Source organism: Pelodiscus sinensis, chromosome Z (genome assembly GCF_052426305.1).
Source record: "Pelodiscus sinensis isolate ZL-2025 chromosome Z, ASM5242630v1, whole genome shotgun sequence".
Taxonomy (NCBI): Eukaryota; Metazoa; Chordata; order Testudines; family Trionychidae; genus Pelodiscus; species Pelodiscus sinensis.
The window spans coordinates 35618780-35643950 of NC_143085.1; the positions used below are offsets into that span (position 1 = coordinate 35618780).

At 42.4% G+C, this 25171-nt stretch overlaps 1 protein-coding gene across 9 annotated transcripts in view; it reads right to left on the minus strand.

The window, feature by feature from the left end:
- GIT2 (GIT ArfGAP 2) overlaps nucleotides 1–25027 on the minus strand; it is a 69219-nt gene extending 44192 nt beyond the window's left edge. For 5 of the 9 annotated variants that reach the window (XM_075898845.2, XM_075898851.2, XM_075898850.2 and 2 more), the window contains exons 1-8: nucleotides 24826–25026; nucleotides 20418–20551; nucleotides 18382–18494; nucleotides 17058–17163; nucleotides 15706–15792; nucleotides 15484–15614; nucleotides 14388–14482; nucleotides 12939–12984 (exon numbers count right to left, since the gene is read on the minus strand). In XM_075898845.2, the coding sequence (XP_075754960.1) occupies nucleotides 12939–12984; nucleotides 14388–14482; nucleotides 15484–15614; nucleotides 15706–15792; nucleotides 17058–17163; nucleotides 18382–18494; nucleotides 20418–20551; nucleotides 24826–24877 (764 nt within the window). In that variant the 5' untranslated portion in view covers nucleotides 24878–25026. Of the gene's footprint in view, nucleotides 1–12938; nucleotides 12985–14387; nucleotides 14483–15483; nucleotides 15615–15705; nucleotides 15793–17057; nucleotides 17164–18381; nucleotides 18495–20417; nucleotides 20552–24825 lie in introns of all 9 variants that reach the window. The other 4 variants (XM_075898854.2, XM_075898849.2, XM_075898847.2 and 1 more) reach the window with 2 other exon arrangements.
- Between the last annotated feature and the right edge of the window lie 144 nt (nucleotides 25028–25171).

A 25171-nucleotide genomic window follows, 5' to 3' on the forward strand; every position in this document is an offset into this window, starting at 1 on the left:
TGGATTGATGTAATTCAAGGCGATTTAAATCAATCCACTCTGGGAAAGAGTGCATCCACACACAGATTTACGAAAGGAATAGCTGTCCACATAGACAAGCCTTAAGAGTTTAACATATGTATCAGGTACATATATGTAGTGTTTTTATAGTTATGTTGATACCAGAATATTAAAAGACAAGGTGGACGTGATAATATCTTATAAGACCAACTTCTGTTCATGAGAGACAAGCTTTTGAGCTACACAGAGCTCTTCTTCAGCTCTGACAAGTATTCTGAGCATCACAACTAAATATGAGATGGAACAGACAGTTTAGCATAAGTACTTAACACATATTCTAAGGCAGTGTCACTCAATCTTTTTTATACCAGGCACTGACCTACTGCTTTCCTAAATTGTGTCAGGGAGAGCTTGGGGACCAGCACTAGTCTTCCAATTGGTTGTTAAGAAATACTTTTCTAAGGGACCATTCAATGTGATATGACCTATTACTACCCCTGTATTCACAGGACAAAAACCAGGGCGTTAGAAGGTTATGAATAGTTGTAAAAAGCCATAAATCCAGTGTCTTTAAGACCATGATTTTTACTATCTAGCAAAGTTATGAATTTAAGTTCCCAGGTTCCCAGCATTTTGCAGATTTCAGATACAGAGTGACTACTTCGTGAAAAAAGTGTTCACTCACAGGTGAAAGGGTGTTTGTTGTATTTTCCCAAGTTCATTTAAAGTGATTGTTTTCCCCTACATAGATGGAAAACATGCTTGTGTATGTTTATAGTGCTGGATCATGCTTGTGTATGAGACAGCCATGAGTAGGATACATGAATGTTGAAAAGTGTGTTGTGGGAGAAGTGTCACTATCTGTAGCAATGGCTGCAGGTTTTGTATCTGTTCTAGCAAGACTTGGTGCTTTGATTGGGTGGGTCTGGGTCTGTGGGGAGCTTGGACAAGTTGAGGGATTGTTTTAAGAAAAGAGGAACTGGCTCACGAAAGATTTCTTTCAGGATAGGCCTCCATAGAGCACAAATTGTACTTTGACAATACATCATATGCATTCCAGAGTGTTGGAAGTTGACAACTAAGGGTGTGTGGCTGGACGGTTTTTGTTTTATTTCTGAACTGAAACAAAGTTATCTTGGGATGTTTGGGATGCCTGTTCCATGAGATGATTGACGCGTCTCTGGTTGAGTGTCCTTGTTTGGCGAAGATGGTTTTGTGTACGTAAAGGTGTATATCTCAGCCAGTGATATGAGTGTAGATAGCCAATTGGCTGTAGATAGATTGTTTGGTGTGTTTTGGGTGATTACTATGAAGATATATGTGAGACAGTCTGTGGGTTTCTTGTACATAGTTGTTCCAGAATACACAGAAAGGGAAGTTACTCACCTCATGCAACTAATGACAGTTCTTTGAGATGTGCACTCCCTACCCCCCGGGGATGCTCCTCTATTGGTGTCAAGTTGTCCTGGCCCAGCAGATTGGAGTTTTTCATAGATATAGCCGGTTGGGCCACACATGCACAGTAGATGCCTCGTAGCATTCATGTCTTTGTGTGTGACGTGCACAGGCTGACACTCCTCAGCTCCTTGCCTATGCCAGAGTAAGTAAAATCCTCCGAAGTAAAGGGGAGGATGATGGGTAGTGAAACACCCATGGGGAGACATCTCAAAGAACCATCATTACTACATGAGGTGAGTAACTTCCCTTTCTTCGAGTGATATTTCCATGGGTGCTCCACTATTGGTGACTACAAAGCAGTGATTGAATAGGAAGGTGGGCTTCAGAGTCACTGATTGGCAGCAGTAGAAGGACTGCCGTGGCTACTGAGGGTGGTGGAGGGATGGCAAAATGTCTCGCAAAGGTGTGTGCAGACGACCAGGTGGCTGCCTGATAAATGTCTTCAGCGATACGCCCTGAAGAAACTCATGGAGACAGCTCAGGTGGAATGTGCTCTGGGCAGAGCTGGGAGAGTCTTGTTCTGTAGCGAGAAGCAGCAAGTAATGCAAGAGGATATCAGCTTGAAAATACGCAGGACAGAAAATGACACACTGTTGGAATGGTCTGTGATGGAAACAAACAGGTGCTGTGATTTAGGGAAGTCCTGCCAATGTAAAAGGCAGGGGTCCTTCGAACGTCCAGTGTGTGAAGGATGGCCGCCTGGCGAGAGGCATGGGATTTTGGGTAGAATGTGCGTAACATGACAGATTCATTAAGATGAGGCAGAAAGGAGGGGTGCCATTGTAAAGTGACTGTTCTTTGTGAGCACTGTATAAGGCAGTTCTATTGTCAGTGCCCCAGTCTCGCTGACTGGTGAGCAGATGTAATTATGACTAAGAATGCTTCATTGAGAGCAGGAGCGAGGGAGCAGGTTGCCAGAGGTTCGAAGGGAGGCCAAATCAGTGAATCCAAAACTAAGTCCAAATCCCATACTAGTAAGTGGCTGTCTATATGGGGGATTTAAATTGTGGAGACCTTTAAGAAACCTCCTTGTGACAGAGGGATTCTCCATTTCCTCACACTCTATCTGGGAATGGAAGGCAGTAATTGCAGAGAGATGAACCCTGAACAACCAGATGGACAAGCCCATAGCTTTCAGCTTGAAAATGTAGTTGAGAAGGATATGGATTAGTGTTGAGCAGGGATCCATTTGCCTTTGAACACACTAAGCAGAGAAATGTCTCCACTTAGAAAGGTAAGTAGCATGAGTAGTTTCACATCTACTCCGTAAAAGGACTTCTTTTACCTGATCAGAGCAGTATGCTTCAGAGTCCCTGAACCAGACAGGAGCCATGCAGTGAGGTGAATAGACTGGGGTTGAGAATGTAGTATCGTGCCCATTTTGAGAGAGGAAGTTGTGATGGTCCAAGAAAGACTAGGGAGAGAGGAGAGACATTCGGTGATGGTATGGATACGAGGACTATCTGGACCATGAGGGAGCTATCAGGATGACTCAAGCTCTGTCTACTCTGATTTTGTGGAGAACCTTTGCAATGAGGGGAATTGGGGGGAAAGCATAACGAAGGCTACCAGGAATGCATCGCCCAAAGACCTCAGTCCTATGCCCACTTGAGAGAAATACTGGGAACGTTTTGTATTACGATGGGATGTGAAAGAAATCTACGGGACACCCCCACTGTCAAAAGACAGAAACAAGGTGTGAAGGTGACGATCCCATCCATGATCCATCTACAATGATCAACTAAGGGTTACAGCTGTGGTGTTGTTGACACTCAGTAGATGAGCCTATGAACGTGACATTGTGTCAGATGCACCAATTCTATAATCTAATAGCCTCAGTGCATAGTGAATGGGAATGAGCCTCACCCTGTCGGTTTATATAAAATATGGTAATCATGTTGTCAGTCAGAATGTGGACTGCGTAGCTGCACACACTCGGAACAAATTGAATGCAAGTGTTCCACGCCATGCTGAGTTCTAACAAGTTGATATGGACTCTGCACTCCTGCGGGGATCACCTGCCCTGAGCTAGGTGGTATTGGAAGTGGGCACCCATCCCAAAAGGGAGGCATAGGTTGTAATCTGGGAAGAAGATTGCCTTTGATGAAAGGAGACCCTGGCAAGGAGGTCGTTGGGAATCATCTACCAACAGAGAGCGGCCAGGATGTTGAGCAGGGAGGAAACTAGCCTGCGTACATGATGTTTGGAGGGGATGTAGACCAAAGACAGCCAGTACTGAAGACAACAGAAGTACAGGCGAGCATGCTGGACCATGTCCCATAAGCTGCAGGCAGGTGAGCACTGTCACAGTAGGACTCACCGAGACTATGGTGTTAAGGTCCTGTGTGGCCTGAAAACGCTGACATGGTAAGCAGGCACAAGCTGTTAGCAAATCCAGTTGACAGCCTATAAACTCCAGCACCTATGTGGACTTTTGCTCGTTTATCAAGAGTCTTAATGTCTCAAAGTTATTTGATGATGTGCACCATATTGACTGTCTAAGCGTGATGGACCCTTTATCAGACAGTTGTCCAAGTACAGAAAAACAATCATCCCGTCTGTGGAGAAGGTCATCAAGAAAACCATGGGGGAAAAGATAGGCCAAATGGCAGGACCCTGTATTGAAACTGTCCGAACGTATTGTAAATCAGAGAAATCGTCTGTGAAAGGGATGAGTGGTGGCATGAAACTATGCATCTTGTAGGTCCAGGGCTGTGAACCAGTCTCCTTTGTCCAGTGCTGGGATAATCGATGTGAAAGCGATCATTCTGAAATGTTGTTTGCACATCTGTTTAATCTGTAGCAGGTCAGAACAGATCTACAACCCACCATTCTTTTCTGGGTGAGGCACTAGAGGAAGTACAGGCAGTCCCCGAATTACGTCGGATCCGCACTTACGAACGGGACTTTTCTTGCCCCGGAACTCGCAAGTGGCGGGACCACCCAGATGTGCAGTGGTCCCGCCACCGCGTCCTCCGGGGCGAGAAAAGCTGCTCCGGGTGTCCCTGGTCTGCTGGGGACCCCTCCCAGCAGACCAGGGACACCCCGAGCAAGGCCTTTGCTCCGGAGCAAAGCCTTGGAGGTGCAGGACCCCGCTGCCTCTGCGGCTTTGCTCCGGGTGTCCCTGGTCTGCGGGGGGGGACCCCCCCCCCCGCGGACCAGGGACACCCAGAGCAAAGCCTTGGAGGCGCGGGACCCCGCCGCCTCCGCGGCTTTGCTCCGGGTCTCCCTGGTCTGCTGGGGGGGGGGGCACAGCTAGTGCGCCCTCCCCCCCCCAGCAGACCAGGCTTTTGTTGTGGACGCCTGGGGTAGAGCAGCTGGGGTGCTGCTGGGTTGGTCCTGGGGGGACCTACCCAGCAGCGCCCCAGCTGTTCGGTCCCAGGCTCCAGATTCAGCCGCTGTTGAAACTGATCAGTGTCTGATTCCAGGAAGCTGGGGACAGAGCAACTCTGCCTCGGGCTTCCTGTAGTCAGTCCCATGTCAGTTTCAGCAGCAGCAGCTGAATCTGGAGCCAGTTCCGAGTTACGTACAAATTCAACTTAAGAACAAACCTATAGTCCCTATCTTGTACGTAACCCGGGGACTGCCTGTAGTTGGAATAGAATCTTCTGTCACCATATACGTTGGGAACCCTCTCAATGGCTCTTATGTGTTGTAGGCAATCAAATTCTTGCCATAGGAGCTGCTTATGAGAGGGGTCCCTGAAAAAGGACGGGGTAGACAAGAAGTTGGGGGAAGGAGGACAGCATATCCCTGTCACATGATCTCAAAATCCAACCAATCTGTTGTAATGTAAATCCAATGATAGTAAAATGGGTATAAATGGTGGGAGAAAAGGTTTATATCCTGTTGAGGCACTGGTACGGGGGAGAGGTAAGGCAGACCATTGACCAAATCTTCAAAACTGATGTTTAGAAGAATGTGGAGCTGAGGAGCGGCTCTTGGAAAGGTGCTTTTTCTGCACTCCTGGCCTAAAGCAACCAACCATATTCAAACCCCCTCTGCTGTGATTGAGTGTAAGCGAGGTCTCTTTGCCAGTGGTATGGAGCATATCGCCTGCTGTAGTAAGCTGGAGTGTACATGCCAAGCATGCGTAAGGCTGTACAAGAATATTTGCTAGTATGTAGCACCTCATCTGTTTTAGCAGAATAGAGCTTGTCCTTATCAAAGTGCAGGTCTTCGACCTTGCCCTAAAGTTCTCTTGGGATTCCGGAGGCCTGGAGGTCACAGTAGCACAAACTGCAGTGTTGGCAATGTCCAATGCAGACTAGAGAGCCGTGAGGGTGAAAGTGTGGCTCTCTTGAATTACGGACTTGAGAATCAGATGCTTGTGCTCCATTAACTCTGTGAGTTTTGAGTAGTTATCAAAACTGTGACTGACCAACACGATGGAATAGCTGGCAATGCAGATTTGAAGCATGGCTGAGGAATACATCTTCTGACCGAATAGGCCCAGTAGTTTGTGGTCCCTGTCAAGAGCCATGGCTTTAAATTATGGCAGCTTTGACCGATGGAGGGCAGCATCCACCACAAGGGAGTTCGGCTGACGATGGGAGAACAAAATCCATACCGTTGGCTGGGACAAAATACTTTGTCAGCCCTCTTGTTGGTGGGGGGAGTGGAAGCTAGGGTCTGCCAGATCTCATTTGAGGCCTCAATTCTGGCCTCGTCAATAAGGAAGCATGATTTTGGCATACAACGTTGGCTGAAGATTTAAGAGACAATGTTGTTTCTCCTGTACCTCCTGAAGAGATACCTCCGGGCTAGTAGTTGCATGTATGAACAGTTCCTGGAATTGCTTTAAATTGTCTGCTGGAGATGGATCAAAGGGAATGACTGCCTTATCTGGGGAAAAGGAAGATTGATGATGTGGTGAGAATCATCATCATCATCAATAATCTGGTGACTAGGAGGACTACGAGCTTGTGAAGGTGGAGGAGTTCTTTTAACTGGAGTGGATGAGGCAATAGAATGGTGCCGAGTAGACATCCGGGGTCCCATGGTGACCACTGCTCTGGATACTATGGTGGAGGGTATGGTCAGTGTGCAAACCATTGAAGTTATTGTGAATAATGTGATCTGTGACAGTTTGAAGCCAAGTGAGAGCAAGTAGGAAAGGAGTGTTGTGAGGAACAAACACTCCTATGATCATCCTCAAAATTACTGCGCCGAGAGTGCCGGGGATCTTGGTGAACCAGGGAAAACCCTTAAAGAAGATCATGGTGATCGGTCTCTAGACACGGTGCCATGGGGAATGAGATGGCTCAGCAGCAGCCGGCACAGAAGTGCCGCAATCCAGCTCTCTCAGTGCAGCGCGGCTCCCTGTTGCTGTGTTATCAGTCAGTGCTGCTGAGTGCAGTGCCAGTGGAGGTGGCATGGGTACCGCTGGCAAAAAAAGCGGTTCCAGGTTTGGTGCCTAGTGTATAGTCTTGGTTGGTGCACCAGATTTTGATTGCACGTTGGCCAGTGCACAAGATTTGCCAGATTCTTATGGCTTGGTCGGAGCTGGCATTCTGTCTGGTTCCCTTAGCTGGCAATAAGGTTGAATAAGACAGTGCCCATGAGTGTGAATGATGGACTTAGGCTCCATGTCAGAAGTGCAACAGGAGTGACTGGTGCTGCAGGTTCCGGGTTTGTTCCCTGCACTACCTCTAGTAGATGTAGTGGCTGGAAGGGACTGAGCTGAAGAAACCTTCCATTTAGCTGTTGACTTTGCCACTGGGGAACTGGCTCACATTTTCTGGGTCTTAGAGGACTCAGGTTGGGCTGAGGAGTCATGAGGCTCTGAAGGTTTTAACGTCTTATCAAAAAGCGGCATGTGAAAGCGTAACTCCCTGTCTCGTCACATTCTTGAAGTGAGGCTACAGCAACAAGTGCACTTCTGAGGGACATGCAAATCGTCCAGGCATTGAATGCATGACAAATTGCCATTGGTAACTGGCATTCGGTCCTGACAAGTATTGAACTTCTTGATACTGGGGGAGCCTGGCATGTTGCCTCCAGGGTGGCTCGGCCTCTTCTTATATTTTGGGGGGGGAGGGGAATGTGTGTGTGTGTGTGTGTGTGTGTGTGTGTGTGTGTGTGTGTGTTTGTTTTTGTTGTATCTTTTTTTTTTTTTTAAAGGGAGAAGTATATACAATGGAGTAACTGAGGCAAAACAAGAAGAAAGCAGTCTGAAGGGAAAGGTTGCAGCCCAACCCGTGTCCCAAATTTTTTTTAAATGAAAACAAACAAGAACCAATAACAAGAATAACAAAAAGCTAGAAACTAACTATAATGATTTTTTCTAATCTGACTAGAAATGCTGAGGAGAGAAACTGAGCTCCATCTGCAACCAAGAACAATAGCAAAAGAACTGAAGTGGGTTGGGCCACACACGTGGCGCGAACACCACAAGCTGCCTACTGCACAGGCGTGGCCCAACCGCCTACTGCTATGAAAAACACCAATCTGTGGCTCTGGAATGACCTGACACCAGTAGTGGAGCACCCATGGGGACATCACTTGAAGAATCATGTGGCTATTAGAAATCCAAATGGCTATCCTGAATGTCTAAAGCAGCAGAATGTGTTATAGGATACTGAAATGCTCCTAAAGAGAAGTTAAATAAATACTCTTCTGACCATGCCCTAAAAAATGTCCCATCAACTGAAGAACAGCTGTAAAATTAAAAGATTATTTTACTTTATTAGTGGCAGAAGTGGGGCCACCTGTTGGATAAATCTGTTAAAACTCTTTAGGGCTCACCTCAAAGTCACCCACAAGATGTACTGTATTGACTAACTATGAAGCAATCCTCTGCTATCAGCTTCCTGTCTCAAGAAGGACACACAAATTGCAAACTTTGTGGTTAGAACAAAAACAAAACTTGATGTGGAAACCCCAGACCCTGTGTGCACTGTTAGGTGGAATTTCCCCAGCACGGACACAAAATCCTTCCAGTAAGACTTCTTCCAAGCAACTCCATGAAGAAAAGACTCAAATAAGGTAGTTTGATGGAAGGCTGTGGGTAAGTTCCTGCATGCAATTATCTTAGATAAGGACAAAGAGGAAGAAATGCCCAATGGAGTAGGCACTAGACAGCTCTGAGACACCAAAATCCTACTGAAGTCTATATGACCTGATATTGATCCTAGAACAAGTCGCTGAACCTCTCTTTGCTTCCATTTCACTCAATATAAAATAGGGCTTATGATAGCAAACTATCGGTAAGAAATTTTCCTTTCTGCTAGCAGCACCTCCCATAATTCTTAGTCTGGGGTGCTCTCCTCTCTCTGCAGCTCATAGAAGTCAATCCAAGTTGAAGTCACATACCCATATCCCCCAGCTTTTGCTTGTTTCTAGATGAATTATTTCTAAGCTGTAAAACTTGCATGCCATTAATAATTATTCCAGAGATTATTAACTATGTACATTCTACCAAGAAAGACTGCATATGGTAATGATTCCACTTGATATCTGATCTTTGACTCATAAGCCATCCAGAATTGAGAGAGTTGAGAGAAACACCATGAGCAGAAAAGGAAATTATTGGTAAAGAAATTCCCACTCTGCAGCCCAGCATCTCCCGCAATTCCTGATGTCTGGGAAAGTAATAAAAAAGGTCAGGGCGAAAAAATGGTATCCATTCCCATCCATAATATTTGTCCAAAGGTCAAATCATTTATGGTCCACTACTTGTCACGCCTTCCCGCCAAAGGATGCCTCTGCAGAGGACAGAAAGTCCACCTTGTAGTGCTTAATAAAGGGGGGAGCATTAGACTAGAATTACAAATTTCTTCTGAGAAGGCACTATTTTTGCCCATGAGGTTTCCAGGGATCACATAGTACATGACCTAACATTCTGAAACTGGAATATCTCTGCTGCTTTCTTTGTTTCTACAATGCATAGTCTAATGCACTACCAATAGAGCAATGAAACCTTCGAGTCCTCGCATGGAAAGATACAAATAAGGCAGCAGATCACCTCGTGGACTCACTTTGAGGCAAATGTTCACAGCCTTTTTATGACACCTCTCTTTGCTGGGATATTGTGGCCTTGGACAGAAAAAGTAGAAACATCTCTTGGGAACCGTGGAAAGTAGAGTTCATCAATGATTTTGGAGTTCTGAGCACCACCTTGTCCTTGTGAAACATGCAGCAAGCTCTTGCGTAGGGAGTGTCACTAGCTCTGAAACTTGCCTGGAAGATGAGATGGCTATCAAAACAAGTTTTGATGCACCAATAAAAAGCTGACATGGATGCCAGGAGTTTGTCAGAGCTCTCCATACAGTGATCCCACTTGGGAAAAGGAGGTCTGTCAGCTTTGCTATCTACACTGTCCTAAGGAATCTACCTACCTGAGGGTTCTTTGCCAGAGAACCTGTGGATCCTGAAAACACCACGCTACTAAAGGCAGTCATCTGACAAGTAATGGTATTTGGCTGGAGAACTTTGACAAAGACTTCTTCAGGAAAACCCAAGATAGCCAGAATTCCTGGATTTCTTGGGTTTGCTTCATGCTTCTGGCATTAGACGCAAAACTTGGTCCACATGGAGAAGTATGCTTTCAAGGTTGATCCTATTCTAGGAGAAAAGTGTTCTGACGACTTTGGAGGACAAACTCAGAGATAATGCTTCCTTTTCCATAGTCAGGCTATTCAATGCATTTGTTCAGATCCACATGAAACAAAAGGACCTGGGAGGAAGTCCTGTCTCTTTGGAAGATGTAGTGGAAGTTTCTATTTCAGCCCCAACAAGACCAAAAAAATAGGGTATCCTCTTCCATTTTATTTTCTTGACCATCTTCCCTAATAATGGGAAGAGTGGAAATGCAGAGAGCAGAACTTTTAGCTATCACTGCAATAAGGCATCTGTTCTCCATGGATCTGAGGTCCAGTTCCCTGGTGAAGTGCTTTAGTCTCTTCACATATATGTGGTTCACAAAAAAGTCGGTTGAAAGCAAGCCAAACAATCAGATAAATAACTGTAAGACATCCTAATTCAGGTTAGGGATGTAAATACCCATTAAATCAGGCAACAGGTTAAACGATTAAAATTACATCATTTAACCAGTTAACCACTAGAGGGCTGCTGCAGAGTAGCTGGGGCTGCAGTACTGCCACAGCCTGGCCCTCTGCCAGGGTTGGACAAGTCTGGTTATCTGGTTACTAGGTAAACATGCTGATAAACCTAATGCTTACTGGGTAACCGGTTAACCTTTGACATCCCTAATACAGGCCCCATTTGGAGTTGTTCACCTTATAACTGCTGAATCAGTCCACCTTCTGGTTCAGGTCTCTCTTTATGTGAGCTGCCTTGAAGGAGAGGAGAGACTGCTCCGCCCACTGCATGATTTGCATTTTTTCAGCATGTAGCACTGGGTTTCTTGTTCCCGGTTGAGTGTTCTCGTATGTGATTGTCAGACAACATGATCACAATCAGGAGGACAAGGTTCCCCTCTAGGCTGAGCTGAATCCTTTGTAGTGTCAAGTTAAGCATTTTTAGTTCTAGGTTTATGGCATAAGTGCTTTCCTCCAGATTCATCAGCTATGTGAGACCTCAGGTGTCAGTTGTGAGGAACAGGGAATCTGGAAAACAGATGGACATGTCCTTTGAAGACACTGCTCTGAGCTGATCACCATGTGCCAGAACTCTCCCTTGATTTTTCATACATTCTGGGGAGTGGTCCTTACCTTTCAAATGAACCTTGAAGTTACTCAAGATGTGATTATACCCAAGGAATGATCCATATGCAAAACACTAGGAGGAGGTCATGCAGTTGAAGACTCAGTACAATTGGGTCCTACTGCAGCTCCAAAACAATGGGAGATGGTCTTGAATTTTCAGGAACTTCTCTAGAGATGGAAATATCCTTGCTATTAGGTGTCTATGTTTACACCCAATGAGTTATGTGGTTGGATTCAATCACCTTTTTTTAATGTTGATATAACAATGTACCTTTGTAGGACATTAAAGGTTAGGGACACAGCTGTGTGTGCTGAGGATGGAACTCTAGCTAAGATGGCATCCAAGAAAGGATGCCATCTTATTTTTGTAAAGACATGAGGACAAGGTGAACTGGAAAAGGAAGGAGAGTGTTTACAAGCATTATTTTTCCCCCATGGTGCTCAGGACCCTTTTAGTATTTTAGGGTAGGGGATCTTTGACCCCCACATGTGTGCCATCTTCTTTGTTCTCCAGAGGTCTATTGGAACTTACTCCCTGAGTTGGCTGACTAGGGTCCTTCTCGTCCATAGAGCCTCTCCCTGTTCTGCACATAGTTTCCTGGTCCATTTTTCTAGGGTTGGAGTTGCAGCTGCTCCAGTGAGCAGAAGATCCCACATGCCTCTGACTCATAGCCCTGGGACCTAACATTAGGGAAAGAAAACTGGATGCAGACTGGGCACTGGCTGTTAAACTTGGGAGGGCAGTATCACAGATGGAGCATTGTTCATATTTCATTTGGTGTTCTTCATGCTGCTCTGCCATACCTCAAAGGTGCAGAGGATGTAGCATGAATGTACCGCATCTGAGGCACTGGAGGCATTCCAACACCTGGCTCAGAGGCTAAGGGTGGGGGGGAGGAATCTCACTAACCACTGAATCAGATTGTGTCAAAAAGTCCCCCTTAGAAAGATATGAAGGTATGATCTGTAAAAACTATACACATACTGCAATGAAGGCAGGGAAAGCAAGTTAACAAGAGCTGAGGGGGAGTAGTCAGACTATGCCATTCCAAAACTAGGGCTCAATTAGGTACAAAGACAGAAAAGCAGCTCAATGTCCAGAATGTGAAATGCTCACCTTGCTATGTACAGTGCTTTGAACGCCACGGATGAGTAGTCCTATATAATAGCTAAGTATTAATATTAATGGATAAAGGCCCTACTGCACCATTAAGTATTGTACAAAGCTATACTCATCACCTATATAATGGAAGACTGACTGTTTATAATTAAAGCAACTGTTATATCCATTACTGTGTTTGCAAAGTAACTGAAATCTGTTTACTTACAGCCGTCTTATTTCCAATTGCACAGCAATAAAAGAAAAATATGGGCTTTGTTATATGTTAAGTTAACACTTCATTTTTCTTTTAAATATACACGATCTTTACATTCCTAAATTCTTACCACTAGTACACTGAACACTTCTAAAAGTTTACTAGAAAACACACAATATTTCTTCAAATATAAGTCTTACAGTGCTGAATCAGAATACAAGTTCAAGAATAATTACTGATATTATCAAGTAGCCTTTCCAACATAACCTCTGTATTTTCTTTCCCCTCCCAGCTACATGATACATTTCACCTTTTATACTTTGCCTCAGATTCTGAAGTTTTAAGGTAGAAAACTCATATGATGGACCAAATGTGTCAAACAAGAAACAATGTACTGACAAGAGGATTGAAATATATCTTAATAGAAAATTTAAAGTAACAATTATTAATGATTTGATATGTATTCAAATACATGCTATTCAATCAGCAGTCTTACCTGTCTGCCATTTGAGGTATAATAAAATGTTGTCCATTTTTGTGATCTGAAATTGAGTAAAGCTAAATGTTAAAATATTTAGTATGCATTGCAAACAAACATTCTTAGGCCTACATTTCTCAGTTTTATCAGACTATAAAACTCGTTAGTTGTTCACAGATCTTAGCTCTGCAAATTGCAAAAAGGGAATATTTGAATTTAGCAGCAGATGCAGGACAATAGGCCTCCCACATTAGATTTCCTTGTAATCCTTAACAGAGAGTGTTTTAAGCCCTGAAGCATAAGACTTCTTCCAGAATTTGTTAGCATTTAACTAACAATGCTAGATAGTTTGACTATCCATATAAATATACAATCCTTTTTTGAAATATACTAAGATGTGGACCTCAATGACATCCTGTCACAAGAAGTTCTGCATGTTAGTTACATATTATTTGAGAAAGTATTTCCTTTTGTCACATTCCGATTCACTACGATAAGAACACTAAAATGTCCCCTTGCTTTTGGATTGTGACAGAAAGAACAGAAACTCAAAATTGCCTTCTTCAGACCATTCATTATTTTATATACTTTCATTATGTCTCCTCTTATTCACCTTCTTTCTAAAGTAAACAATCCGTCTCTTTGTTTTTTCCTTGCCTCCTAATAATTTGTTACTCTTCTCTAAGTACCCTCTAATTCTTCAACATCTATTTTGAGAGGGGCTGACCAATACTACAGAATATAGGCGAGGCACACCATTTACTTATACAAAGGCATTATATTGTACCCATAGCAGAGCCACTGACTTGAAGGTATAAATTGTCCCCAAATTGGATATAGTTGTGGGGGAGGATCAAGCACATAGCTCAGCCATCAGGTGTATCATGGCATCATTGGGGATAGTACTCCTGACAGCCTATAGTCCATCGTTGTGTGGAATGTTGGTGTAAAGAGCTTCTACATCCATGGTGGACAGGATGATGACTTCAGGAAGATTACTGATGCAATATAGTTTCCTCAAGAAGTCAGTGGTGTTTCAAAGATAGCTAGGAGTTCTGGTAGCAAAGGTCTGAGGAGAGTGCCAACATAGCCCTTTTTTGTAATATTAGTACTTTATATATACACACACACACACCCTGCCTCTGTAATTTACACTCCAATTCACCTGATAGAATGGGTTTTACCCATGCAAGCCTATGCTCTAACACATCGTTTAGTCTCTAAGGTGCCACAGGACTTCTCATTGCATTTGCAGATACAGACTAACACAGCTACCCCTCTGAGACTTGTCATTTTTCTGTTCTGTAACTTAATTCCTATTTTAAAAAGAATTCAGACTTTTAAAAATGATGTAATGGGACTAGTGTTAACATTAATGACAGGAGTATTGTTCTTCTTGGTTTGAATATTCAAAAAAAATCACTAATTGAAATATAACACTTTTGGTATAGGTTTTTTTGTACTCACCTGGTTTCCTGCCACAGAGATAGAATGCTAGCCTATCAGTAAGTTCATACTGTATTTCTACAAGGCGCTCTGCCAATTCATGGTGGCCTCCTTGTCTATTAAACATCAAACAGAACATGACATTCATTTATGATTCATTAGCTATAAATTGCAAAAATTCAAGATTGATCCAAAAAAATTAAGTTTAGCATTGTGAACATGAAATAAGACCACTACCATGTTTGATGTAGTGTTTGAGATTTGTTTCCCAAAAAGTCACAGAAACACAAGAGAATCTTCAGAAGTAAATACTAAAAGGGAATCAGACTTTCCTTATCTGTTCAAAATGAGTTGCTGAGTACTATGGAATAGATTTGCTTATCACTTTGTTAGAGAAACTGCTTAACAATTTATCCAGAATAGGCAGAATAGTCTTTTTGAGCAGTTTTTGAGATGGAAAAACAACCTGGTCTGGTTTGTATTGGAATAATAGCAGTGGGCACAAGTTTGATACATGGTGTCTCATTATTACAGAAGACTTGTTCTATCCTCGGTTTCTCCTTACATAAAACTTCCAAATAAACTAACAAATTCAAGCACTGAGACAACATGACTTCTGAATCTTGCTGCTACTTGAACTGTTTGAAATATAATCTTCATTTGGTAGTTAGTCTGCAATTTCATACTCATAATGCACGTTAAGGCTTACTACAGGAATACAAATAAATATCATTTGAGATCTGGGTACTCAGATGTCCCTCTTCATTTGAAGACTGCTGCACTTGAGATCAGACAGGCATTTATGCCACTGCAGCTCACTGGATACAAAATTCTTTACTAGAGAATTTGGAAATGAGTCACTACTGGCCCTAGAGAGCCACTTAATTGGTAGGCCCAAATACCTTCTGAGACCCTGCAAGGCCAATCCGTTCTTTCCAACATTTGAAAAGAGAGGACTTGAGAACTGGAGACATTTTATTTGCTAGGCATACATTTACTTTATTCAGTGATACGCACTCTTCTGAGGTTTAATTGTGAAACTAAATGTCAGGTTATCTAGCTAACTTGGGAGAAACTATCATTATTTTTTTAAAAAAATCAAAATAAAGACATTTACTTTGCATAGTCAACTGGAGTTTTTCCATTTGAGTCTTGTGTTCCAGGGTCAGCACCGTAGACAGCCAACAACTCTGCCTGTAGAATCTGTCCTGCTTTGGCAGCAACATGAAGTGGGGAGTTTCCTTTCTCCTAAAATATCATTAAAAACCACACAGATGATAAATATATTGACAGATTAAAAATTGATCTAGCACCAAGCTAATAAAAAAAGGTTTCGTACAGGATGAAAAAAGTTGGCCTGAGCGCCTAAGGAGAGTAATCTCAAACACGTCTCCAGATTCCCTGTCCTCACACTGGAATGGAGTTGCTGGAAAACAAAAAAGATTCTGTTAAAAGTCTGTCTATACAAGAACAATGAATCAAAGTCATCTTTATTGTATTAGAAACAGATATTTTTAAAAACCTAGCTATTGTCCTTGCATATTATATTTTCTGAGTTTCTGGTAATATGGATCAGTTAACTTTAGAGGCATAACTTCTATTAGTGCCAATCAGACCCTGATGAAAAATATTTCTCTTCAAAGTTAAATATGAATGCTTAATACATGTGTACACAAAAATGCTGCACCACAGAGATACTAGTTATCCTTTGTATTATGAAACAAAAAACAGGACTATGTAGCACTTTAAAGACTAACAAGATGGTTTAACAGGTGATGAGCTTTCGTGGGCCAGACCCACTTCCTCAGATCAAATAGTGGAAGAAAATTGTCACAACCATATATACCAAAGGATACAATTAAAAAAATGAACACATATGAAAAGGACAAACCAAATTTCAGAACAGAAGGGGGATGTGGGGTGAGGTAAATGTCTGTTCTGAAATTTGACTTTGGAATCAGTCTTACTGTATCTTTTGACAACTGAAAACTTTTGTTCTTGCAAAACTGTTTTTGGTCCTGAAAAAAAACCTAATACTTACCTGTGATAGAACATACTCTCCCCGCACTGAGCAAGAAGGGATTAACTTAGTTGGGACTGGCAGCCAGAGGGAGAAGACATGCCTGGCCAGCTCTCTGCAAACCCCAATGACTGCCTAAATGCTGAGACACTACCACACAGACGGAGACCCGACACATCTATAAACCGCCCAGGTTCCAGAAGCAAGTGGAGGCAGCCAGATCCCAGAGGAAGAAGGGGAAGTGGAGAGCCATGAGTGCATGGAGATGTTGGAAGCAGGAAGCAGCCCAGGGACAGCGATAGCTATAGGGTGAGTGATCCACTGTCAGAGAGTCAGTATGTTGTGGATGGAATTTCCACACTGACTCAGTGGTTAGAGCAAGCCACTGGGCTGGGGTCCAGTGGAGTGGGAGGACCTGAAACTCCCTGCATGAGGATATAAACATTTCCCCTATCTACTGCCCCTTAAATAGACTCTGACCATGGGGTCGTGTGGGAACTATTGAACTGTGCTGCCCTCTCAATAGGATTCCTACAAGAAGACTAGAGGGAAGGAGCAGATAGACTTTGGGGTGCGAAATTAGAGACACTGGCTAGGGAGAAAAAGGGGCATTCATCAGCATGACAGACGTGAGGCAGGCCCCTTACCCCACCTCAGCCATGTGACATTACCTTACTAAGGTCTTTGGCAGTAACACTGTCATCTTCTCGGCATGGCAAACGATGAACAAATGCCAACATTTGATATTTAGCTCTAATGAATTCTGCTTTGTTGGGACTATAGAAAGAAAAGCAAAGGAAATGCAAAATAAATGCTGGCATTTATGAAATAAAATAAAGCACATAGCATATTTTCATACAGAATGCCAACAGATTTGAATTTTTGTATATAATAAACGACAGACTAATGCATTTGGAAATATTGTCATCAGACACACAGTTCAATTCAGATTCCCTTCTGAAGGGCACTGTTACTGAAAGGAATAACAAAATAATCTCCCGCTCCTCGTGAAATTTTTAAAATCAAATCAAAGGGTTTTTTTCTTCAAAATTTTCTTTGTTGGGGGGAGGGTCATAGAAAAACTGAAAATGCTTCAATTTTCAGATAGCCCCTCCTCCCCCCCTTAGAATTATGGCTGAAATTGAGACTTTTGGGAAAAAATTTCGGACCAACTCTAAAAGTATTAAATAGAGCCTTGTGTGGATACAAACTTGGTATCTGCATCTGCAAAAATGATTTATGGATACAGCTATAAAGCAGATAACCACCCAATTTGCAAGTTTCTAGATACAAAATTTGTATCCACATGTACAACCATATCAGCAAAAGTAAGGCACTGTAATACCCGCAGATACAAAATAGAGTCCACAGATTAGCTGGACTCTAATAATACAGTTACTTTACTGTTTTCAATTATCCTGAAACGTTATCCTCAACGTCTATTGCATTCACTGAAAGCTGCTGCATCTCTCAGGATCAAAAACTTAAAACTAATAAATAAGGTCAGGTCAGAAACCTGCTTTTAAAACTAATCAGCTGAGCTTCTGAAAGAAAATAGTGATAAAGAAATGGAAAAGATGACATTTGAGGCTTTAAAAGATTAAAATAAATCAATACCCAACAATTGGGACCATAATTAATACATTAATACTACTGCACAAGATGTAAGAGAATGAAAAGATCTATCCACTCATTTCATTTCAACGTAATCTTGGAAATCCAAACTTAAATATTCGCTAAAGTATCCTTTAGAGATTTTCAACATCTCCCTCTGCTGTGAGTACAGATCAAGGGTTAAATTAGTGAATACATGAGACTAGATTTTCTCAGATTTATTCATATCAGCAACATGATTCAATGTCCTTGATAAGACTTGATACCAAGAGTAGGTTTTTATTCATCTGCTGATGCCTTTATCACAACTAGTCAAAAATAGGTAAATTTTTACAAAGGGGCCCCTGACAATGCAAATAATTTTATAAACATTCTACTTACTGCACTTTATCCTGTGGGTTAGCTTTGCGCCTTCCACTCATAACAGATGCAGGGTCCAGCAAAGAATGTTCCCATATGGAATTAGCACCATTGTTATACAGTGTTTCAACCATCTGAAATCCAAAATGCGTGCAAAAGACATTAAGTATTTCACTACTACTTAAACAGACAGAGCAGTTCACAGATGGTGCTCTCAAGTAGAGAGCATTTTTATGCTACTCCAGAAAGTTGCCAAGGGAAAGGATTTGTTCGACTTTTGAAAATATTAACATTAAAAGGTAGTTACTGTCAAACCTTATTTTGATAAAAAAAGAGAGGTTTTGGGTGATTTTGTCTACAGTTTCCATTATACATGTCTCAAGCCCTGTTAGCTTAATGCAGCTCTTCCCTTTTTCAGTAAGCACCTCTCCCTCAATCTGAGTTAAAGAGGTTCATCATCTATGTTTACCTATCCTATTCATTTTATTATTATACCACACTTGGAATGGGCTCTAACAGTAAGTAGTTTCACAGATTATATCACAAGCAGGGAAAGCAGCATCTACCTGAAGGCGGACACCTAATGCTGCTTTAAATTCACTAGTGTAAATAGAGCCACAGCTCTATCTCTGGGAACCAGAGACTTTGGTCTCTGAGACAAACTCACCCACAAAGGAGAGAGAGGCAGAATTCCTGGGAAGGTCAGTCAACTAGTTACATTCCATGAAACTAGCACATTATCCACTAGCCTCTTCTCCTTACAGGTTCTTTATTTTGTTGTAAGGTTAAGAGGCAACTGGTTGAATCCTCAGATCTCCCTATTGTGTAGGAACTGGAAGCATGGGTAGTATCTCCCCATTTTGGCAGAGTGTTTTTTTTTAGTTTGTACAAAAGGTAGGACATGCATGGCATAGCTTGTCCCTAGTTGGAGATCTTCTGTTGCTAAAAACAGCATCTGCCTGTCTTAAGAAAAGCACTGTCTTCGGTATTTATGTAGTAACACCGGAGCACAGAGCAGAAAGATTGTGTGCATTTTGGAGCAAGGAAAGGGAGACAAATCACACACATACAATCTAACCTTATATTAAAAGTAAAATAGAATTTGCCTGAATATTAACCTAAACTCTTTTTTTATTTTAATTTCATGCACAGGCTCACATTAAGGTAAATCATAATGGTTACACTTATATGTTTATGCCCTAGGAGGAGTGTCAGATCTATTCATGTGCACACCAGATTCTAATACTGGGCAAGAAAAATAGCTCCTTTAAATTAACTAGGAGAAAGCCTTTGTTTTGGGAATAAATGTTCACATACACATATTTGTCTATTTGTCTGACTACACTGGGGGCTAGGTCACTATGCACAGTCATGTCAATGGGAGAAAACTTCTGTTGACATAGCTACTCCTGTTCAGGAAGGTATTATTCTTACACCAGTGGTAAAAGAATCCCTCCCATCAGTGTAGGCTACATCTAAAATACTGGGTTATGCCAGAATAGCTGTGACAATGTATATGTGCTTGTGCAGTCTCTGTAGCATAGACAAACCCATATGTAAATTTAAGCTTTGAAAGAGCAAAGCAACTTTTCAGGAAGGATCCATTGAAGTAGCTATCAAAGAATATTTGAGGCTTCCCAAAATCCAGAACATACGAGAAGGAAGAAATGAAAGCAGAAATGGCAGGTGCATAGAACTAGAATCTCCTAAATAGCCACAGCAATGGACCGCTATCAGTAGCTCTCTGAAAAAGACAATCTTGTTACAACTTGACAGCTTGAGAAGCGTATACACTGAAGAATTCTGATTAAAGTTAACTTTATATCTAAACCATGGGAATTTTAACTACGTTCCAGGTTCTAATCTGCCCTAATTATAAATTGGAAATGTGGTAGTAACACTAACTTTAGTAATCTATTCTAGTAATTTAACAGAAACCAAGAAACCGATTTCAAGAAGCACTTAATGCAGCTACTCTCCCCACCAGAAAGTTTAATCATTAGAATTCTCTAAGAACTATCTTCAAGTCTCATAAGAAAGTAATTCTCAGCTTTTACCTGCAACAATGTTGGAGGCCATGGCGTGTGTTTAAGATGCCTCACTTGGGAGATATGACGTCCTAGACTCCGATGCACACTGCAGCATTCATCACAAATCAGAATTCCCCTGTTTACTGATGCCCAGCAGGGGTCTGGAAAAAGAGAAGTAAGTACATTCATTATACTATGGGAATCACAGAACTAAGAATCAGAAGTCATGGTTCTATTTCTGGATCTACTACCACTTACTACATGAGCTTGGACAAGTTGCAAACTCCTTGGGCCTCAAAATGTTGGGGGAAATATCGGTCTTGTGAATTAGATGGGTTAGACATTGGACTGAGACTCAAGAGATCTGGGTTCTGTTTGAGTTCTGACTTGCTGTGGGACCTTCATGAGAAAAAAAATCCCTTATTTTGGCCTGTTTTCACACCTTTAAAATGAGGACAATAGTTCCCATCCTCAATAATAGTGTTGTGAGGCTAGATTAATTATAGTATCTTAGCACCTCATCAACTTTAGTGAGGAGTGCTCAAGAAAAGCCTGTAATTAACAAAATCAGTTTTCCTGTCTGTAAAATAGGGATAATGATAGATCTCATTTTTGAGACGGACTGGGATATCTCAAAATGCAAAATTTTTGCAATATAAATTACAAGTGTTACTGTATGTAGTGTATGTTAGTTTTAAGTCCTGCCTTATTAGATCTACAGTGTGTTCTTTGGTATTTATATTTGAATATACAAATAAGAGGCACCATTTTTATAAGACAAAAGAGCAAAATATGGCTATGTTTGTTTCAAGCACTAGTAAAAAAATTACATGCTACGTTGATACAATTCCTTACAATGCCACTTCCACACTAAGTCAATAACCATGTATCATTATAGCACAGCATGTGTTATCACCAACAGCTCTCCATAGTAAGACTAAACAAGTCAATGAGATGATCTGTTCAGTGTTCCATGGAATAGTCTTGACCATTACAGGATGTAACAGTGCTTCAGGGAAGTGGCTCTCAACCTATTTACATTGTGGGCTGCATCCAGTCTTACTTCTTTGGTCCTGAGGATGTCATATGGACTACAGCTGCATGCTGATTGGGGTACAAGCAGCCCGTGGGCCACAGGTTGAGAACCCTTGCCTTAGAGTATGGCTCATATAATTCTGATACATTGGGGGGGGGGGGACCAAACTGAAGCATATTCCTGAAACCTTTACCCACATCTTAAAGGTGCATGTCACTTGAAACTACTGACTTGAATATGGCCTTTAAAGAAGTCAATAACCCATTTCTCAAACTACTGCCTTGACTTCCAAAGTTACAATTCCAATTTTTATAATTGGAATATGGTAGTGCACTACTCAAGTCAGACAAAAAAATGACCCCAGCTCTGAAGAGCTCACAAATGAAGACACAAATGTTAAGGGGAAATGAGAAAATACACACTTTTTTACTGAATGTATACATCACTTTTTTAAATTCAATTATACATTTTAGATAGCATCACATGAAAATTTGCAAGTTAGCCAGAAGTCAGACATGCTGTTTCCTTTTAGTGGAGGCTCAAGCAAGATAAGCATAGGCAGACCAATTCAATTATTTACTGCTGAGCTAGTTTCACCACTAAAAATAAAGTTGTGTATCAGGTTTTAAAGAAAGACTATACCCCAGAACATGTGCCAGTTCACTTACACCACCCTTTCAAGAGCATAATGCTCTAAACAAGGTATCTGTCTTACCAATAAATCCATATAGTCAGGAACAAAACTCAAAAACAAGATAATATTGCACTGGTCTGTGTTATTTAGCTAATTTATGACAGTTAATTTCAGGATCATTCAATATAATCAGAACTATTTAACAAACTAAACATTTATGTTGAAATGAATGATGGCATCACAAATCAGAAAAAACTTCAATATACTTTAAGGACTGAATATCTGAAAAGAACACTTCAATTCCTTACTCCTCTCTGCAGATACATTAGAAGTTTTCGACCCTCCTTTATATATTGTTTACATAAAGTTTATTTTAGATAAAGATGAGCTTTTTAAATTTAAGCCTGGCTACTGTATTGCTATTTCCACTAAGTTTCACTATGTAAGTCTCTGTTTGAAATAGTACAAAGGCTGAGAAGGTAGTAACCTTCCTGAATAGTTCAGAGAGGGCATTCTATGCCTGAGAGGCAGTGTGAACAAAAGCACACAGGAGCTTGTCAATAAATGACGAACAGGCATTTAAGGCCTTAAGACATTGAAAGAATGGAGAGTTTGATGGGATAAAAACATAAAACAGAGTTAAAATGTGATACAGTGGAAAACAGGGAAGTCAATGGAAGGAATCATGAGGGATTGACACAATCAAAATGATGGGCCAAGATGTTGTTCTTAGCTGCTTCTAAGTGTTACATAGTCCACAGAGGAAGTGGACATAATCATTAAGACATGATATGCTAAGAGTCTAAATCATAGTAATCAACACGGCCTCAAAATGTTTGATTTTTAAAAATGTTTGGGGTGGAAGCGGAAGCAGCAAGATTTAGACAAAGCCTGGATGTGTTAGGCAAGAAAGCAGGAGTGTTAAAGAAAACCCCCAGATTACAGGCCGGAGTGACACAGAGGATAATGACTTCTGACAGAGAGAATGAGAGACTGGGAGGTGTAGAAGGAAAGAAAAAGACAGAGGAATGTCATTATAGTTAAACTAGTTTAACTAAATATTAATTAGTGCAAAATCTCATGTGTATACTGTTTAACTGAAAAATTTATTTAAACAGATACTAACAAACTGGTGAAAGTCTGCATGTAGTCAATACCTAGTTTTAGCCACAAATAAGTTCATGTTGCTGGCAAGATGTTCAAGGAAGTCAGAAAAATAGGTTAAAAATATGCTTGCAAGAACACTACAGAGTAATTCAAAACAAGTAGTACGATGTGATTGAGATACATCTGAAAAGTGAATTTGTAAAAATAATACAAAACAGGAACTGTACTGGCAAAGCACATGTCACAAGTTACAGTACGCAAAATATTTGCACTTTGCTATAGAATGCAAAGTATTATTATTTTAAGGCATTTACAAAGCTAGAATGAACAATCATTAATTACATCAAGAGAAAGACAAGCCAGGAAAAAATAACGTATAGGAAAAGTGAAAGATTATTATAATAATTAGGGATGTGAATATGTACCAGGCTCACTGGTTAACCCTCACAGTTACAGGCAGGCCCCCGCCCTGCTGCCTCTGTATCAGAGGCAACAGAGGGAGGGAGGGAAAGGCCAGTGCATGATGAGCCAGCTTTCAAGATTCCCCACACAAGCTGGCTCCTTAGGTAAATGAAATAACCAAGCAATCTTTCATTTTCTGATATAGCTGTAAAACTAATCTGAAAAGTTTTCAAGATAAATCCCTGCTTAAAACTGTAGTGTGTAGGGTAGGGTGGACATGTGTGTAGCTGACAGCATTAATTGACAAGCTTTTGCTTATTGGTTAATCGACTACACTATTACATCCCTTCTTCCTGCCTTCCCCCTTCCACATCAACCTATTTAAATCAGTGTGGCAATAAATTTAAAGGCGTTCGCGCGCACGCACACACACACACACACACACACACACACCGTTTACAATCTAAATGTTATTAGCTGAGCCACCACATTTTTTTAAGTTGTGCTGGTATCACTGAATATCAGCTCACATATCAAACTTGAAATTTAAAATAAACTGAAGTTTTAAACAATACTGCTATTTAAACCTCTCTCCAAAAAACACACACGCAAACAGCCATGGGAAGCTAGTAAGTTGGTGGCCCAGTATGCCCTTTCATTTCCTTCTCTGGAAATGTCAGTGACTGAATGAGCTACAATCGCTTGTTTTTAGAGATGGTGCCTCCAAATGAGGAAACTTTATCAAAGCATAATAAACCATCTTGTTAGTCTTTAAAGTGCTACACAGCCCTGTCTTTTGTTTCATTTTAAAACTGTAATTCTTGCTCCGGGCTAGAGGCTAACTGGAGAACTGCACTGTCCAGGAATCAGCCGTGGGCTGGCTACAGCCACGCTGGGCGAGCCGTGCGCCGGGCAGCGCGGGACAAAGGCTTTCCCGCACAGGCCGGAAGCGGAGGGGAGCCAGGCGGCTGCAGAGCCCCAGGGAGCCCGACGGCCCGCAGAGAGGGCGCGGCCCGGGAGGGGGAGGGGCAGCGCTAGCCCCCCCAGAGGAGGGGCCGGCGGGGTCCTGGGCCCGAGAGCAGCTCAGCTGTCACCGGCCGGGCCGCTGCCTCCCGCCCGCGCGGCTTTCCCCGCCCCACAAAGCCCGCTGGGCGGGCGGGCGGGCGGGCGCCGGGGCAAGGCTCGGCCGGGTCCCGCCCCGGCTTCTCCTCAGCGGCTGTCCCGAGTGAAGGGCCCGCGACCCTGCCCGCTCCTACCCGGCGCGCTGCAGTCGGCGCACACTTCGCTGCTCCTCAGCCGCTTCGACATGGTGGCTCGGGCGGGGGCCGCTCCTTCCTGCCGCTCTAACGGGGCCCGCTGAGGAGGCCCCGCCAGCCAGCAGGGGGCCGCACCGCGCAGGCGTACGCCAGCACCGCCTCCAGCGCCATTCACCAAGCCGCGGGGGCCGAGGCCAGGCGCCGACACGGCGACTGTCACGTGACTGGGAATGCCCCTCTCCCCCGCCCCTCAGGCATCGCCGCCATCTTAATTCCTGGCACAGAAAGGCCTGTGGAACGTTCTGAGACTAGTTTAGCTCCTGGCAGAAGCAGGCCCAAAAAGCAG